The 19841-nt window shown below is 35.1% G+C and overlaps 2 protein-coding genes across 5 annotated transcripts in view; both read right to left on the reverse strand.

Annotated features, from left to right (window-relative positions):
• Positions 1 to 11206, reverse strand: part of LOC137576528 (uncharacterized) — a 28530-nt gene extending 17324 nt beyond the window's left edge. The window contains exons 1-2 of one of the 2 annotated variants that reach the window (XM_068289699.1): positions 10990 to 11206; positions 8917 to 9467 (exon numbers count right to left, since the gene is read on the reverse strand). The gene's annotated coding sequence lies outside the window, so the exon portion shown is untranslated. Of the gene's footprint in view, positions 1 to 4354; positions 5178 to 8916; positions 9468 to 10989 lie in introns of those variants that run through there. The other variant, XM_068289698.1, reaches the window with a different exon arrangement.
• A 1290-nt stretch (positions 11207 to 12496) lies between these two features.
• wde (windei) lies at positions 12497 to 19449 on the reverse strand. Of its 3 annotated transcripts, none has more exons than XM_068289715.1 (5): positions 19292 to 19449; positions 16410 to 16614; positions 13767 to 16347; positions 13322 to 13704; positions 12497 to 13254 (listed from the first exon to the last, which is right to left on the reverse strand). In XM_068289715.1, the coding sequence occupies exons 2-5, from the start codon at positions 16534 to 16536 to the stop codon at positions 12800 to 12802; spliced, it is 3546 nt and encodes a 1181-aa protein (XP_068145816.1). In that variant the 5' UTR covers positions 16537 to 16614; positions 19292 to 19449; the 3' UTR covers positions 12497 to 12799. The 3 variants fall into 3 exon arrangements, with proteins under 3 accessions (XP_068145816.1, XP_068145814.1, XP_068145815.1); XM_068289713.1 differs by having other exon boundaries at positions 13767 to 16353; XM_068289714.1 differs by lacking the exon at positions 19292 to 19449 and adding an exon at positions 17152 to 17300 and having other exon boundaries at positions 13767 to 16353.
• Positions 19450 to 19841: the final 392 nt, after the last annotated feature.

Here is a 19841-nt window from a genome sequence, read left to right on the forward strand (position 1 = left end):
CTACCTAATAAAATATTTCACTTAACTTACTATGCAGGTAAGTTCAAGGTTTGTACTCTTAATATTGTTATATGTTAATCACCCACACTTTACTTCAATTCAAGTCAGTTTATGTAAATAAAGTGTTCCAGTATATATATTTATGTACATATATGTCTAAACACATTATGTGTATATCCGTCTCTGCCAAAGAAAGTGCTGAACTAATCAATTACGGTTGAAACTATAGTGAAAAGTTTGTTTATTATGCCCTTAAATGCAACATTTGTATTATGGTTAACTCCTTGTCTTACTTTACGTCCCTTTCCACCCCGACCACACGTCATTCCACATTAGCAATTGGAATTTTTAACACCCACCCAGAGAGCCAAAGGCAATTGAAACGGGTCAAAGGGGTGAGAGCAACAATTTGAAATGCAATTATACAATAAACGGACAAACAGATTGAGAATATATATATATGTGTACATATATATATATATATGTATAGGTATATGTACATATATTGTTAATGAAATTAGAAATTCAAATTCAATAAACGCAAACATAGAGAGAACAAGAAGCACAAAAAGGCTAAACAATAAATATAAGTGTATAAGAAAAACTCATAAATAATACAACAATTTATTTTTTCTACTTTGCATAGATTGAAACGTAGAAAATTAAAGTTAAAAATAATATAAAATAAAGGTAAAAAACAGCTGTTAACTAACTTCCTCTTAAACAAAGCGACAGAGTGATAGAGATAGATAGAAAAAGGGTGAGCGAGCGACCAAGACAGAGACAGCGACAGGGAGTGGGAGTAAAGAGGGAGAAGATACAAGGGGTGCAGACTCAGAGACACTTGAGTATAAACTCAATTGCTAACGTTTGTTTTTTTTTCTTTCTTTTTTTTGTTAGACTCTTTTAACTTGGCCAAAAACCAGTTTTTATTTTTGCTTTGCTTTGCCCCAACTGACGCATTTTGAAAAAAAGATACAACAATAATAACAAAATGAGCTACCAAATAGGCACAAACACCAAGAAATTTTGAGGTTAACAAATTTGTTTTTCAAAAACACTCTTTCTCGCTGTCTCTCTCTCTCTCGCTTCCCCCTTGTACCCTTTAGCTGTTATCTCGATAAGGTAAAATGGCTGACTTATTCATGTCTGTCTACCTGTTCACTTGGCTATACTTACTTATACTATAATTATTATGAGCATTATTCTTTATTTTGCTTATCGGTTGCTCTCTCTAAACGTGTCACACTGACTGACTTTTTTCAGCTCTACTTATTAAAAGATTATCTTGAAGCCCTCCTCATATAAACGGGGAGCGCTCAATAGAGAATTTCACAATGTCGTTTGAAGCACTACATAATTAACAAAACTCTAAACGAAACATAATTTTTCAGTTATATTGTACTTTAATGCATTTTTTCTTCCCAAAAGAATCAGAATTCGCAAACTATTTTGGTTGTCTGTATTTTTAAAACAAATAATAAACGGGCCCTTTTTCTATGCATTTTTGTAGACTTCTTCTTAATATCTTAAAGTTTTGATATGCTTTTATCATAAGGCAAAGAGCCTGCCGCCCTTCTGAAACATTTTTTTCCCTCCCATCTCATCCACTCTATAAGTATCTGCTCGGGAAGCCAAAGTGCGTGCTCATGAAAATATTTACAACATCTCACCGGAGTAATGGCATGCAATCCAATAAAGTTTTTACAAAAACAACAACAACAAAAAGCTTGGAGACGTTGGAACAGCAATTGCAGAAGCTGACAGAGTGGAGAAAGAAAGAAAGACAAGAAGACCAAGGAGAAAGCCAAGTAAGCACACATTCACTTTTTATACCCTACATATGTACGTATGTATACCCGAATGAAAAAGGGGCATATTGCAGTTATCAAGCATTAAGTGTGAGATGTCAAAGGAATCATTGCGATTCCTAAAAAGTAACACTGAATTGGAGAAAACTGCTTTATTCCAATTAAATTAAGTAAAGAAACATTATTTTGGAATATTTGACCTTGAGGGTATCACATGTTCATCAAACTAGCACAACCACTCCCATTTCTTGTAGGAAAAAGTTGGCCCAAAAGTATATATTGCATTTGTTTGAATTTGTGCTGAGAAATGAGAAATGATTTTGGCAGAGCTGGGCCAAAATGTGGGTCACCTACAGAAACGACTAAAGCCACCTCCAAAACCAGTGAGCAGCGGCTGCTACTACAAAGAAAAAACTGCAACATACGAGAACTTGCCGCAGATGGCCGAAACTGGCGCTAAATTTAAGAAATATTATGACAAATCGAACTTCGCCAAGCAAAAGAACAAAAAAACCTCAAAACAAGGTCTGTTCGGGCAATTGCCCTAATGGTTGTTCGGTTGTCCCCCTCTTCACTCCCACTCATTTAGACCATATTGATAAGATATCTTAGGGAGTGTGGGGTAAACAAAAACGCAGTTGTAATACCTCCATATATTATATTTCCAGTCTCTGGGTAATTTAAATGCGATAAGATCCAATTTGGGAATCGAGTTAATATCATACAAAGATATCTTTTTATGTTCTTTTTATATGTAAGTACACAACACGCATGACGGTTTTCTGATGAGTACACACAACACACCCAGAGATAAGGTGATATATGCATAATATTCATGCAAGGTGATTGCTAAAGCCAATGGTGTTTATATACATACATATATATGGTTGTTCACTTTATGGTAGTTATAATATGAGTTGTAACTTTCTATTCTATTCTAGGCAGACTGGATCTAAAGAGCAACACCTTTTGGCAATGTTTGTGACTGTTATACCAAGTTAAAACATATACATATGTACACACCTAAGTGCATATCCACAATAATTGACGAACCTACAACAAAAACATATACATACCTATATTTATATTTATTTATGCTAACGAGAAACACACGAAGAACTTGAGACCATGGCCTTAGATTTCTTTTCTTGTAGTTTTAATCTACTTGAATATTTTTACTTACTAATTTATTACAAGACGCTTTTTTGGAATTCTGTTTTTTAGTTTTATTTTAATTCTGATCCGGTTTCAGTTAAATAAATTTAATGTCAACTTTGTCTCGCAGTATTTATAGAATTTGCTAACTTTATTTATTGCCTAATAATGTTGCAGTTGTGCTTGGGCTTGGCCTAAGATAAGAACACTTGATGTCAATGTTTGTTTTTAATATTTATTTACTTTTCATTTGTTTGCTTTGAGTTTGGAGTGACTGACGGACAATCGGCAATCAGTAGGTACGAGTAAATGGCAATCAATCAAATGAAAAAAGCTTAAAAGGTGCGCATTGAATACAAATGGATGGACGTAAAAAAAATTCATTAAGTATTGAAAACGAACTTATAATTGGAAACTGATTTGATTAATTTTTTGGAAATGCAATCACTTGCTAAAGTAAACACAAAATATGTATCATGCCATAATTATTTTTAGATCAGTTTGATTTGGAATCGAGAGCTTCCGTTGGGTTTTTTATGCCAGAATTGAATGGAATTTTTATTAAATAGGCTTTTAAATTTAAAAACCTATGGGAAGAGTAACACAATGATGAGATTAAATTTTTGTTTTCTACCGCCTTGCTTTCGCCTTGATTTTTAACAAAAGTAGCACCAAAAATAAAAAAAAAAAAAAAAGGCGACAGAAATCAATTAGCAACTTGCTAAGGTTTTCAGCGAAAAATAGTAATATTAAAATGACGCAGGCAGGCTTTAGTAAATATTATTTTTATTTTTTAAATTATTTTTCCTTTGTTGTTTTTTTAAACACAGCTGACCAACCGCGGTCTCTGTTTCTTGTGCGCTCTCTCTTTCTCACACTGAGCACGTTACTCTCTTGTTCTCTCTCTCAGCCATGCACACATAACAGTGCTGCAAGAATCTCCGAAGGAAAAGAAGCTAAACGTTTGCTAAAAACAACAATTAACATTGAAATAACAGCTATATTAGCAATTTATTAAAGAATTCGCTTAAATCAGGGTACTGCCATAGGTATTCCATAAGATGGAGCAATTAAATTTCTAGCATCTTAGCCCAGTAACAAAACGGCCCAATAGTGAGCAAACACTCTTTAAGCAAGTATTGATTGTAATTTATGCAGAAAACGAAAAGGCTAGATATAGCAACTAAATTGCCAAGGTGGCAGCACTGGCACACACACACGAACACACAGTGGGAGCCATTGACAAAAACCAACAACCAATTTCGCAAGATTTTCAAGATTTTTACTGCTAACAAAAAAAAATTAACAACAATAAAAAAAAGCAACCGATGACGACATTCGCTTTTAAACATTAACACAATTTCTTTTAGATTTGTTTATTCACTTACTTTTTATAATATTTTTGTTGTTGTTGTTGTTGGTATTCACAACAGCAAAAAAGAGAGTCTCATTCGCTCTCTCAAATGGCCCCCCAAATGCAGCTGCTTTCACAAAAAAACATGAAAAAATTATATTTTCAATTTGGCTCCTTTGCTTGCTTTTCACTTGATTTTCTTTTCATTAACTTTCACCCGCTTTTCACTTGGAAAATGGTTTTAAGCTTTTTCAGATTTTCTTGCCTTCTTTCTTTTTTTTTTTTTTTTTTTTGCCCATTAAGCAATAGGTAGTCACACACACACACACGCATTCATCCGCGCATTTGCACAAAATGCCCCCTATGCATTAGAGTCGATTTGTTGTAAAAAAATTTATAACTTTTCTTGCTTTAATTTAAAACAAAATAAACTGTTGTTTTTTTTTTACTTTTTGGCACACACACACGCACACCAGAGCAACAGGGATTAGTAGGAGACACAGTTTCGTTTAATGTTTTTTATCCACTCGCATTGAATTTTAAGCAAATTGTGCGTAACAATTTAATAGAATTTTAGTCAGCATTTTATTAATTTTTCCTTGCTTATTTTTTTCTGTTATTCCGTTGCCTCCTCCTCCGCGAAACACCAGCACACACGCTCACTTTGAAAACAAAACAACAACAAAAAAAAAAAAAAAAAACAACCCGAAGCAAGATTTATAAAAATGCACTAGATACATAAATTTGTCATGTTTTCGAGGAGATGCAAAGTTGTTTTCGATATGGTAAAGAATTTACTTATTTTTACTTATTAAATTAGCAACTAAATTCAAAAGACTTTGCCCTCTCGCCGTAAATTTTAGCCCTCTCGCCGTAAATTTTTGACCTCTCGCCGTAAATTTCTTGCCCTCTCGCCGTAAATTTTTGGACCCTCTCTACGTAAATTTTTGCCCACTAAACCACAATTAGTGAAAATGGTCACACTAAAAGCAATTTTCTCCTAGCTGATAAATAATCGATATCGCCAAGTTGGCGCGAAATTTAAATGCGAGAAGAACCGATAAAATTTACGAAATTAAAAATTTAAATTTAAACTGTAATTGAATTCACAAAAACAACAACAAATACGAATGCTAGGAGGACAAAATGTCATTGAAGACAATCTGTCAGATTTGTAAATATTGTTTAATGCTTTTCAGACAATTTTATTTGTACTTGGAATTTCTTTATTGTATTAAGAATTTTTGAAGGTTGAGTTTTTCTTTTAAGTTGTTTGTTTTATTAGAAACTCTTTGTACATTTGTATTTAAAGACATTTCATTGTTCATATGTGTCCTTTATCACATGCAAAAAGGCGAAACCTAACAAAGTGGTTTGGGGGATTTCCTTAGATCAATAATATCTACAAGGCATCGCGTATATTCGTCACGCAAGACCTCCGTAAAAATAATAACCCAAACACAAGCTAAGAGGCCGAGTCAGAATCAAATAAATCAATACGGCTTCGAACTGCAATATACAACAAAATAATCACGGCAAAAGCAAACCGAATGTTGCTGATTTTTTCAATGTTTTAATTTAAAGCCAAGAATGTGTATAATAAATATAAGCAAATAAGTACAAACAACTCCGATATTTCGAGCAACGATAAATTCATAAAAATCTCATTAATTGAACGTCTAAGTAAGTTTAAATAACTTAAACAGTACCCAATTTCTGTGAGTAAACGCAAAAGGCACCTTTTTTACTATAGCAATCAAGGTAAAATAATATCAACTTTTTTTCCTGCAAATTGCTGCAATGAAAATAAGGAAGAATGTTTGTGGCAGGAGCTACATACAGCCTTCTAGGACAAACTGAGCTGATTCTGTTTGCTGCCTGTCAAGTTTCATTTGTACACCGCGCCTCTTGATTGCTAAGACCATCAGTTGTAGTTGTTACTCATGTTTTTTGATGATAATGATGCTGACTGAGAGAAAGATAGAGACTGCCGAGCAAGAATAATAATTGTCCCCCTCTTGCGCCATTGCCAGTTCCTGTACTGAGTCCTGAATAGATTCGTTTTTTATTTGAAACGTTGAAAAATAAAAAAATTTTTCTTTTACACACGTTTTATTAAAAAGAAATGTTACAAATAATGAAAGGACGAAACTGAACGAAAATGTTTCATCATATGTATTCTATCAATTATTGACAAAAAAGCTCGAAAGTGGAGGATGTAAAAAGTGTCCTTCCCACCCTTCAACAACAACAGAAAAGAAGACTCTTGATTTCCGTAAGGCCATATAGCATGAAACCGGAAAACAACAATTGTTTTAAAAAAGTGACAACAACTTTAACAAAAAAGTAAAATTAATTAAACAAATACAAATCCAATTATGCCGAATTTCGAGTCAAACGCCAATTGGAACTTGAGATTTTCTGTCTGAATAAATTTTGAGAAACATAGCTTAGACAGATATTCTCAAAAAGGAACTTTACATTTTCTTAAATCTTGTACTCTTTAAAAAAGAAAGAACATTTCCTACCTGGTGCCTCTTTCAGTTTACTAACAATTTCATTATATTTTTGTACTTATTAATTAAGAATGTGCAGACAAAAAAAAAAACAGTAATAGTTCGGATAGTTCTTCATTTCTCTTCTTTGCTTATTTATTCCTTCAAAAGAAAGTTGTTGACCCATTCAAACTCGTCATTACAAACTAAAAATTTAATCCAAAACACCAAACCCGCAGTAAATTGAGGAAGAGGCAAAGATTCGAAGGAGTCTTTTCTGTGGTTCTGGGGAATTCAAATGAAAACACTCTTTACCCAAAACCCAACTGCACCGTAGAAAAAGGGAAAAGCTGACGAAACCCTTTGAACATAATTACACTTCAAGGGGAAAATGACTGCCGGAGTTGACCACTATTAGATAAACTTGGCCCATCGCCAGAACAACTAAGACAGGGAGCAAAAACAATCAAGGCCACAAAAAAGAAAAAAACAAAACAAAACAAAAACAACAAGGAAAGGTTAACCGTTTGACCCTACTTTTTGCACAGTCTGGCTTAATAGCTTAGTTTAGGGCTTGCCCTTGAGCTTATTTTATTTTTCTACTTTTTGCCGTTTAAATTAAAACATTGCTTTTAATTCTTCTTGGTTACCCAAAATATATAAGCCGAGCTCCTCTTTCCTCTATTTGTTAAAATCAGCTTTCATCATAGGCATTGGGATGGTCTTGAGGAAATCAAGACAATTTTGTTATTCAGATGTCATTTTACCAATTCCAATTTCAATACTGAAGGTAGAGAAGAATAACTATTTGAGAAGATTTCTTGCTACTGCGAACTGAGTTCAACAAATCGGCCAAGCGTAAGGACTTTACGAATTTCAGTCGAAATGAAAGCGACAGCTGTTTTTTTTCACACACGCAAATCCGAGAAACCAAGGACAAAATATTATACAATTTGTTTTTTTCGCTGGCACTTTGTGCCACATTTCTCTTTCTCCTCTTTAGGCTTATTGGAATAAAAAACATTCAAGTGAAATCAAATAAATTCATATCTCAACTTTCACTCAAATGGAAACTTAAACCTTGTCATAAATTGGAATGACAGAAATAGAGAATTTAAATAACAAATTTGCATTTGTAGTTTGGTGAAAACTGACAACTGAGTGTGCCACAAAGAAAATGGAAATGAGCAGTCAAATTCTTGTAAATTTTTTACCTCGGATATCATTAAATAGAAGCCTTTCAATTACACATAGAAGCCCCATTAATCTACATACATTAGGGTGGTTGGAAAAGAAAGAAGAATTCGAATTTTAGGCTTGTCAACCAAAAATAACGTATACGTAGCATGTGCGAACCATATTTTTGATAATCGTAATGATTATCGTACTTTCAGTAAGATGAAGATTCTTATTCTTTCGCTCATTCTCTTGAGGTTTATGCTGTTTTCATTGATAATGTGGCAAACGTTTTGCACTTTTTATGGTGCTAATAGCCGGTCATTACTTTCAAGAAAGTAAAATGAAGCGAGGAAAAAACCGAACATTTTGTAGGTATTCAGAGTCTGTCGTTTAGTCCAATGTTAATATGGCTTCCATCATATATAAAGAGAGGCGCCTTTCTATTGTTTACAAATCATCTGTCTGTGGGGTATGTCGCTCAAACAATGCCTAAAATTTTTAAAAGGATATGGCTACATTTCCTGCGCGTGCTAAGTATTCAATGATAAAGGGGAGACAGACGGCTGGGACAATGAAAAATTGTTTGTCATTAATTTAATTTAAACGCAAAAAAAATAAAGTGAACAAACGCAACACAAAAAGGCATACAGTTTTAAATTTCACTTAATGTCAGAAGTCCTTTTTGTGTAATTGTGTGTAGATATGTGGGTGTAGAAGCGAGGTGTGGATATATGTATGTGTGTTTGCTGGGGGCAAACAAACATGCATAAGAAATAAACGCTGCGTCGAAAAGAAGTGAGAAAGTTGTTGAGCAGAAATAAAGAAAAACTAGCGGAAATACTTTAACCAAATTACATAAGGGAAAATTAAGTTAAGCAAAGGAGTTTTCCCTTCTAGTCAGTAAAAGGGAATAGAAGTTTACCTGGCCATGGTGATAGCATCCATTATTATTTTACTCGTCGCTTTCCTTGCCACACTTTTCGATTGAAATTCCCTTCGTTTTTTTTCTTTTTGTCCTTGAATTCTTTGCAAAAACTGTCGAACTGTTAGTGTTGTTGATGTATGTATGTAGTAGAATCCTCCTCCTTCCTTAGATGAACGTGTGTGTGACCATGTTTACAAAGCTCAGGCCTACCGCCTACTGCTTCATTTCACTTTATCCTCTTCCCTTTCGCCAGTTAAATCAACATGCACACGAAGATGCTGGTGATGAGGATGATTGGATTGGTAACGTAGACTGAATCTGGAGGCAGCCACTCACATCATTTATCTCTGTCTGTGTGTGCCTCACATTCCACACTTACTCTTCCCCTCTTAGTTCTTTCTATCTCTTTGATTGGGTTTAGATTTATGCCTTAAGTGTGGCTATGGGATTTGTTTGCGATTTCTGGTTAGCCCATTTTCTATGCACATCTTTTTTAAGGCAGTCTTTATTTTGGTTTAGGAAGTTAGGCTTCTGCTTCACAATGATTTCTACAAGGAAAATGCAAAAAAGTTATTGATAATTTTCATAGCAACGTCTCTGTATATGGGGGGGCGGTTTCATCAGTTTAGACAACCTTTCGATTTGAAATACCATAAAAACCTACTTTTAAAAAAATTTTAATATAATCGTAAAACAAAAAAATTGTAAATAAAACATTCAATATACGCCAAAATTAAAAAAAAAAAATTGAATTCACGGAAAATGTTTATATATTATAAAAATCCATTAATACACAATCTGAAAGGTTTTGGGTGAAGGTTTGAGAAGACGGCTTATATATGTACATATGTAAATACATATATAATGTAAGCTTAGTCATTTTGCTTATGCTTTTCAGTTGTTCGAAAACTGATACATAAATTCGAAGTATATTTGGGTTCCTTAGATAAAGTCACCTTTGGGTGATTGCCGCACCCATTACTCAACTCCAGACAGGGATAGCCTCAGTTATTTTCTTATTATGAATGTGATGGAAATATACCAGGAAAACATTCGCAATCGAAGGAAAAACGCATAGATACACACAGCCAAACGAGACACACGAATAGGATATATATCCTATGTCAAGAAAAGTTAAACATTAAAATAAATGGCTTATGCAAATCAAACAATAATTTCGATCCTCGTCCATTGGCGGGTCTAGTTCAGCCAATTTGGGAAGAAGAAATCTGCCTTGAAATGAAAGAAACTAACGTTTCTGTAAAGAGTTATCGAAGTGGTAAGATCCGCTTCTTGACTAGGATATTTCAGCCGCGCCTAATCGGCATACAAACAGCAATTTTTACTATCACTCATTCTTTTTAGCTAATCATTGTTTTAGTCCACCAGAAGAAGTATTTATAAATAAAAAAAGTTCTCCTCATTATAGCTAAAAGTAAAAGTCCCCACATGATAAATGACCGACAAACGAATAAAGTGTGTAAGGGGAATATTAGAGGGTTTTAGGTCCCATTATTGGAATGCAAAATAATAATCAATATATGCCATGTCACTACAATACTGAAATACAATTGAATTGCATTTTTTTGTTTGCGTAGATATATCCTTTTAATTGTTCAAATATAACCCTAGGCTTATTATATTTTATTACCAGAAGTTATTAAAAAGAAGGAATGAAGGTAAACACTAAACAGTATAACGATTCAAAACAAAAATAAATTTAAGCTAGGCAAAGTCTATATTAGAATTGAATACTTCTCGTACACATCGCAAAACTTTCCTTTAAAGAATTTTCAACAATTTTGTAACAAAACTTGTAACCTAAACACAGGAAAAAAAAGACTTGGGGTGAGCAAACGTTTAATGATGTTTTATTCCCATTTTGTTTTTCTTTTATAATTACTTTGATAGACGTTATTTACGTGCGTTTTTTGTGTGTTCTGTGGCGGTGGCCATGTTAAGCTCACATAACGGTAATTTAATTAACATACATAAGCAGAATGGCCAACACAAAAAGGGGGAGAGTATGAGCAAAGCGAGCCAAAGGCGAGGCAAATGAATTTTACTTACAATAACACCAAAACAAATTGTCGTACCGTTGGTTTCATCATTTTTATTGATTTCACAAATCAAACTAGTCAGTTTATTCGATTTAATATTCCTATACACACTTCACACAGACACTCAAACTTCCGAGGTTTCTTTCTTATTTATATTCCAAAAATTGTTTATTTGGAAAATATTGTTATGATACGCGCCTTATATATGTAGCTGATTTACCGCCGCCACGACAAAGCTCATATCCTTTTTAGGATCCGACAACGACAACCAGTTTGTTAGCGCGCTCAAGAAGGACTTCGGCTTGGCCAATAACAAAACATTTTCTGCTGTTAACTTTTAACAGTACTGTTAATTAACGCAGGCGCTGTGGCCCATCAGGGAGGAAGAGAGCATACCAATGACTGTCAAACTTTTGTTTTTATTTTAAAATTTTAATAAACTTTAAGGAAGTAATGAAAATAAACTACCAAGGGAAGTAAACATGCTTTTGTTAGAGTTGCTCAAGGAGCATACAAATGTAAATCTGAAAATGGGATAATTTAGCTTTGACATGGTCTTCCGGTATAGCCAATTGCTTATACATATGTATGTGTGGATAATGATGTGTCTAAAATTGTGTGTGTGTGTGTTGAGCCTAATGTCAAGGTTTTTTTTCGACTGTGCTGCACGTGGCCTGCACACAATTATGCCTCCCCAACAGGACCTCCCTCCTTCCATGTCTATCTTAAAGCACTTTGCATGAATGAACAAAAATGTTGCCCCTGGCAATGTCAAGTACATGGGTAGCACTTCAACTAACCCCCCCCTCAAAATGTTTCTGCTGCATTTTATGTGTCATCGATTGCAAATTGCCCATCTCAATCTCCTCCTTGCCCTTGTTACTGTCCTCGATGTGTTACTTCAATATAATTATTTAGTTGCATAATAAATGTATTGTTAAACAATTTCATTCTTACTGATAAAACAGAATATAGCTTAAATTAAAATACTTAAAAAAGATTTTATTTTAAAATGCCAAAATTTTTACTACATGCTGGAAAATAGTAAAACTATTTTTTCCGATAAATGTAATAGACGAATATATTTGCAATATAATATTTAAACCAAGTCTACAAAAATCTAATAAATATGAACATTTTATTCACTTATTAAATTTTATAAATGGGAGAATCTGAATGAAAAATCGAACGATTAATTATTTCCAAAATACCTTTCATTCTCTTCTATATTTTACAATGTTGGATCTAAATGTGAAGTCAATCGGACAATTTGTCAGTAGAAACGAAAAGATCAAGTGTTTCAATATAGAAAAATTTAACACCCAATATAAAATATCCCTGAATATTAAGTATTTAGTATTTATTAAGTCTCTCTCGGGAAGAAGTCTACAAAAGTCACATATTTTTTAAAGGGGTTTCGTTTTAAAAAACAGTTATGAAAGCTTTTTATTAAAATCCAAAAAAAAAAGAAATCAATTTTTCCAGATTTAATTACAATCCCAAAAAAGAGACCAATATTCATTTGATATTTATTCATTGTGTTGTTATTTTGTATTTAATGTCTGGAACTTACAAATTGCCTAAATTATTTTACAATTTTTACTTTAATATATATTTTACGATGAATCTTGGATCTAAAAACCACGCATAAAACTCAGCAGCAATCTCTAATTGGCGGCTAAGTTAGTAGATGTTGCAAAAAATGCTTTCTTTCGCCTTTGTGTAGTTATTACTTACTTTAGAATACCTGGATAACGGGGAAAAAAAATAAATACAATAAACTATTAATAAACAATCTACCGTGACCTCTTTCTCTCTCTCTAACTCTGTGTCCACGTCTTGGGTAAACTGAAGGGACCAAAACGCGAATGATCATCAACTCCGCGAACAGCAAAATAGTAGCGCTGATTCTCTTGAAATTGATTCAACGTCACGGCCATGGGCAATAACATGGCCTTGACGTCACCTACATGGCGCCAGGAATCGGTGCTGGGCTCGTGAATTGTTTCCTGATAGGCATAGATCTGATAGGTGACACAATCGGAAAAACGATTACCAGTATCCTCCAGGGTCCAAGAAATCACAATACCCGAATCATGCAGATTAATGCGAATGACGGGTCGTGATGGTGGCAATTTCCAGGCAGGATTAAAAGGCTGGGCGGGGGAAGAGGGTAACGGAGCTGGATGCGAATAACGCAAACGTGATGCCGATGGTGGCGTATTCTCGGAACGGATTTGCATTGTTACATTGGAACCCATGGAAGTGCGTTGACCTGAAAAAAAAAAAACAAAGGGAGTGAAATGATGCCAATATAAAACAAAAAAAAACTTTCTCGTTACCTCCTCCACTGGAGCGTGCTACCACATTTGTCCTGCATGTGGGACCCGGCATGGGTGAGACCCTCACAACATTTCCTGCACCACTTGAAGTGGCGCGATTTGTTCCCCCCGTAGCACTTGCAGGTCCTGGTCTCTTTATTGCAACGCTAGCGGATTGATTTAGCCGTGATTGAACCGCAGCAGCTGCTGCTGCCGCCTCATCTTCATCTGTAAGATCAATTACTGATTTGTCCTTGGGCTTAGCTGGAGCTAAATTCGGTTGGGATCCTCCTACGGCAGCTGATGAAATAGGCACTGATACTGTGGGAATGGCTCTTACTTTAGATGGCATTTTGCCCAATGGTTTGTTAGGACTGGATTGGGAACTGGGCCCAGGTCGTGATCTAAACGGAAATTTATGAATTAATATTAAATACAAAGCTTTGTAATCCAAGATATGTCTTACGATGGATATTGCTGTGCTTGTTGTGGTTGCTTCTGAGCCATATTCGGGTACGGAGCTCCAGCATTGCGTGCTCTTATGGCTGCAGCCGCTGCTGCAGCTGCTGCGGTAGGTCCAGCTGGAGAGCCTCCCGTGTGCTTCGATACATGCACACCAATGGACGGCCTTCCCAATTGAGGAGAACGATTGATTCCTGTTGGTGGTGATGTTGTTGCTTGCGTAATGTGATGTCCTGGTCCCGGTCTTTGGGGTGTAACCTTTTGCATGCAGCCCCTGCGTACAGGAGGCGAGCCACTTGCAGCAGGTTGCATAGTTTTAGCAAACGAAGAAGAGGTTGAGGAACCCGATGTAGCTGACATAGGGGAAGGGCGGGAATGCTGTTGCTGCTGCTGCTGATGTTGATGATGTTGGAGTGCCGCCTGTTGATGTGGCGACCGTCCCGACTGCACGCCCCTCAAAGGAGATCTTAAAGGCGAAGTGCTAGCCTTTGATAGACTACCACTTGGCAATGCCGAACTACTGCCTGCAGCAATGGATTGCGACGACGACGTCTGGCCACCATCCGATTTCATTGCCTTCATGGACATACCCACTTGTAGACCGACAGCACGAGTTATTCTCACTGGTACTGTAAACTGGGAATTTTTTGTTTCTAGATCCTTAAGCACACGCTTGTGCACGGTCTCTAAGTCAACAAATTGTTTAGACACCTCAGCAATTTTACGACGATAATTAGCCAGCGTTGAATCATATTTATCCAATTGTCGGCGTATATCGGCAAATTCACTTTTAACCAGCATACCTTCAACGACTTTCTGTAGCACAAGTTCTTCCAAATCTTGACGTGTCATTTTGTCAAAACTTTTGCGAAAAGTTTTTACGAATTCCATTCGTATGGGTTTGTATATCGTATCTAGCTTCAGTTGAACTTTCTCTGGATCATCTTTGCATTCTTTAGTTATTTCCTCCGGCTCTTCCTTAGCATCTAAGTCTATCTGTAAAGTACCATCATTGGAGCTATTTGAATCGGAATCTTCGGTTTTTAATTTCTTAGTAGAAGTTTGGTCTTTTTTGATGTCAGAGGGACTATCCTCAACTAGACTGTGACCACGTTTGACTATCGGCAATTTGTCCGATCCAGTCGTTGCTGTCTCTGACCTTGTAGCATCGACCATTTCATCCTCGTTACTTAGACGCTTGCGTTTGATTGGCGGTAATTCTATATCTTCTGCAGGGCGAAGCAAATTGCTACTGTTTGAATTGTTCTCTATGTGATTTTCATTAGCCAAAGGTTTTGGCTTAGCTAGAGGTTTTAATTTCTCAAATTGATCGCAAGCATTGTCCGAGTTATCAGCCTGAAAATCTTTATTAGTTCTGAGAGTAACGTCTTTTTCAGTGTTTTCCTCCTTCTTTTTCGCCTGTGGTTCTTCGTCGTCTTCATCTTCGGAAACCAAGACAATTTCATCGTTCTTTTTGTCTGTCGTTGGTTCTGCTTTCTTTTCCGTTGGGTCATCTGATTTTGTTTCTTTTGTCTCTTCTATTTTCCTTTCCACTTCTTTCTCTTTGTCCTTATCAAACAGCACAAAAAATATAACATCGTCATCGTCGTCTTCTGCCGCTTGAGGTTTCTTCAGATCTTCTTTTTGCTCTTTTTCTTTGGACTCTTCAATGGGTGTAGCTTTATCGGTTGTCACTAAATCATTCGATTTCAGCTCCTCGCAATTGGCTTTGTCATTGTCTTCCTTCTCTTTGATATTTTCATTTGAGAGAGCCTTTTCTTTATTATTCCCTTCTTTTTCATCAACACTTTTGTCTATTTTTTCTTCTACGTCTTTTTCTTCCTGCGCTTTCCTATCCTCTTCTTGTATTGAATGTAAAACTTTATTGGCTTTATTGTTGTTTTTTGATAGTTTTTCCACCTCATCAGCCACACCTTCACCTTCCGATGAATCCAAATCAATAATAGTTACATCCGCCACTTCTGTTGGTTTATCATTAGCTGGATCGCCATTTAATTTGTCTTCGTCATCAATCCCATCTTCATGTGAACTGTCTTCAGAACCGTTGATTGGAACTTCTATCTGTTCGGCATTTGGTTGCTCCTGGTTAGAAGTTTTTCCTACTCCAGGCTTTTTGATTGTTTCTTCTTTAGTAACTGGCGATTTTAAATCAATATCCGCTGCCTCTCCTAGTTCTTTATTTGCATTCACCTTCTCATCGCCTCTGCTTTCAGCTAACAATTTTTCTTCAGGTTCTCCCTCTATGATCTCTTCACTTTCTGTACATTTTTTGCTCTGTGGGCCTTCTGATTGGACCAAATCAATCTCGTCCTCTTCAATGTGATCATTATAATTATCATCTTCAATGTGAACGTTCGAATCTTTGGGACTTCGATCAACAATAGAGCTTATTTTGTCCAACAAAGCATCTAGATCCGTACCAGCATTACGTTCTTGATCTGAACTCGCGCTCAACGCAAAAGTTTTGTCATTACTGTCGTGACCTTGACCATTGACTAACTCTTTGTCCTGCCCATCTACGCTTGTTGTGCGCTTTAATCCATTTTGTTTTCCAGTTTGCGAATCTGAAACTTCGGAAAATTAGACATAAATTTTCGTCCTATCCTAAGAAACTTGGCCGACTTACTCTGACCCGGACTCGATGCTCGGAAATCTTCAACATCTTCACCATTGAGCTCCGGGGTAACGGTTCTGGCCAGGGATGCATCCTTTGATAGTTCTTTCATTTCAACATTCTGTGTTATTCGCATCATTTTGAATCCTATTCACTTTCCTTTTTATTTGTTAGCTTTTTAATTTTTTTTTTTTTTTCTTTTACATTGAACTGTGGACTTTGGGTGAAATAAAAAAAAATTAATAATTAAGAAAAAATTGTTGTTAACATTGAAACTTATTAATAAAAAAAAATAAAAAAATTCAATTCTGACTAAATTGTGAGATGATACCTCTTCAGGCTTTGTAAACCGTGGTAGGGCTAGGGGAGGGGGGTGAAAAACAGGAAGTTGCGACTGGGGGATAGCGGCCCCGACATATGATTGAATGACAAGGGTTAAACTATACTGTTTCGATTTTAAAAAAAAAAGGAAGGGGTAAGGGGGCAACAGACTGAAACATATGCAAGTTAATCCCTTAATAACGGTTTATCAATATTTCTTTCAAAGATCAGATTCTCGCATCTTAAAGATATGTATATAAGTTTGTGTGTATCCATGCTTTACTACAATAAAAAAAATAGAGAGAGAGAGAGAGAAACAAGTATGCAGCCGACAAAAAACAATTCAAAAGATAGGGAAACAAAGAGATAACATAATATAAACATTAGCAGTTAAAACATATCACATAGATTTTGAAATTGTAAATTTGTATACCATTAATTGAAAAATTATTTTCGCCCAAAGTTAGGTTATGTTGAATGCGTTTCTAAGGGACGGCGAAGTTCGCCAGTTACTTGTTTTCATTAAAGTTTTGTAACTATTTCTTAACCCAGTCTGATTTAATTTGGGTGTTACATACTAGGAAAAATCGGACATTGACTTGAAGCTTGTAATTGTAGGCACTGAAAACAATTTTTGTTACGAAGCGAACGCGAATGCAAACCAGCTGATGTCAGAGAATGAGAGCAACAAGAAAAAAAGAAGAGAGCAAGAGCGGCGAAGAGAATAAGAGAGGACATTTATCTATATATGTGTATATATATATATATATACATATTTATACATATATAATATTTATATATACATACATATGTATGTAGCAAACAAGGATTCAAAGGCGTGTTAGGTCTAAAAATTTAAAGAATCAAAGAAAAATTAGTTTTACATCTTCAAGCAAAGATATGATGTATGTGACGTCATCGTTAAGGTATATATACGTAAATATGTATGTACATATTTTCATACATCAATAGCAAGTTGGCAGCGCTATTTCACCGTTTTCAAGGGGGAGGGAGGATTCCGTGAATTGATAAAAGGGATCTCGCATATAAGACAACAACGCAAAAGTAAAAAGTTTAACTTAAATAGACATCGAAACTACATGCAATCTGCTTGTTAGAAAGAGACAACTATTAAGACAGACGAGAGCTGCCTAGGGTAGCGATACGCATATATGTAACATATGTACATACATATGTATGTATGTATGTACATACATGAACTGGTCATATATTTTGGTTTAGTTTCGTTCACAATATTGAAACTGTCTGGCTAAAAATTTCGGAACCTACGAAAAGAACCTATGTACATAAGTATTTCTTGCCAAAATGTGTTCCTCTTCACAGGATACCGGTTTGGGAGAACAAGAGAGCAGATTGGGGAGGGCCACTCATCGAAACATACATACATATGTATGTATGTATGTATAATGTATATATGTATGTATAATGTATGTATGTATGTATAATGTATGTATGTATGTATAATGTATGAATGATGTATACGCATCGTACAAAACTACAACAACCAAAAAGAAGTGAAAATACAAATATTTATTTTTATGACAAATGTGGTCGTAAATTGTTTCAACAACTGCATTGGAAACTGTAGATTTTACTTGACTTTGGAAATACTATGCAGTTCTTACATCAAGGAAGGTAGGCAATTTCTTTTGCTTTCAGAGTATATGTACATATGTATTTCATCAAGTCGCTGGACTAGGAGTTGTCTCCAAAATAAAGTTTCGTTAGATTAACCTTTAACAACTGGGCGTTATGTCTATGAAAGTCTGTTCGCTCTCTCGCTCTCTCACACGGCGTGCGCCGTTCACATTCTTTTTAGGTTACGTATCGATTTTGATGATAAAAGAGAGGTTATGTTGAAGATACGCAGTATATGTATGTATGTATGTATAAAAACCGGAAAATATTACAGATCCCTACATATAAATATATATATTAGCCTGATTTATCAGATCACTCACCCCAAAGATGTCCCACACTAAGCAAAAGCAAAGGTATAAGTCAATGGGGACTACATTTTGTTTTTGCTTCATTTTATTCTGCTGTATTCGTACATTTTAATGTTTTAAGGGTTGTCAAAGAACGCACGAAGGCAAACATACCCACGACTTTATATATTATCCTGATTTTATAGGAAATTTACAATAGCTTAAGAAAGTGCAATATAGTCATAATATGTGTTAGAGTTGTCGCCTTAAATATTTTCTGAAAAATATTAACAATATAGTACCTGGATACGTCAAACCGGTACAGCTTGATGCTATAATAATTTGACATCTTATTTGCTAAACATAGTTAATAAAAAAAGTTTAAGAAGGCAGATATCCTAACTTTCACAAACGACCGCAACATACCACCTGACAACCCTAAAAACAAACAAAAGTGAAGAAGCCCGAAGACAGAACTATCTGTATGAACGCTCTCGTACTAAAAAGTCACTTCGAAGTAAAATTAACAATACTTTAATTAAGAACGGTAAATCAAAATAATATATATAAAATTTTCTTATTATTATTAAATTAATTAACTACAAAAGGGTTTAATAGACTTACCTGTTGAGATAATTCAGCAATCTAACTTAAAAATAAGTTAACTTAAAGTATTATAGCATACGTTAATTAAGGATTTTTTTTTTTAATTTTTAAAAATTATTTTCTTGCTTTACCGTCCGCAACTTTGTCCGACCAGAAAAACATAAACAGAATCAATTTTCGCTTCGAAACAATCGAAAATATATCGATAGAAAAAAAACACTGAACATCTGTTCATCTGTCATGTCTGTGGTAAATATTCACTCAGGTGGAAAACGCGCTTAAACTACTTAAATTTTTTATCAAACGAAAGAGAAAAATTTCACAAACACAACCTTAGGTGCGCCTTGGCAATTTAATTCGTAGTTTTTGTGTAATTAACAAAAGAAAATTTATGTATTTAGCGGGACTATAGCTGAAACTAGCTTTTTCTGGCTAAAAAAAGCTGTAAAATTTTAAGATAGTGTTGCCAGATGCCGAATTTTGGAGACTGGAAAACGCGGGCTTTTTGAATCTTTTGTTCGTACTATTTTCAACAAACGAAAATATTGTTGAGTTTACATATTTCTTG

Source organism: Drosophila tropicalis, unplaced genomic scaffold (genome assembly GCF_018151085.1).
Source record: "Drosophila tropicalis isolate 14030-0801.00 unplaced genomic scaffold, ASM1815108v1 contig_593, whole genome shotgun sequence".
In the NCBI taxonomy this organism is placed as follows: domain Eukaryota; kingdom Metazoa; phylum Arthropoda; class Insecta; order Diptera; family Drosophilidae; genus Drosophila; species Drosophila tropicalis.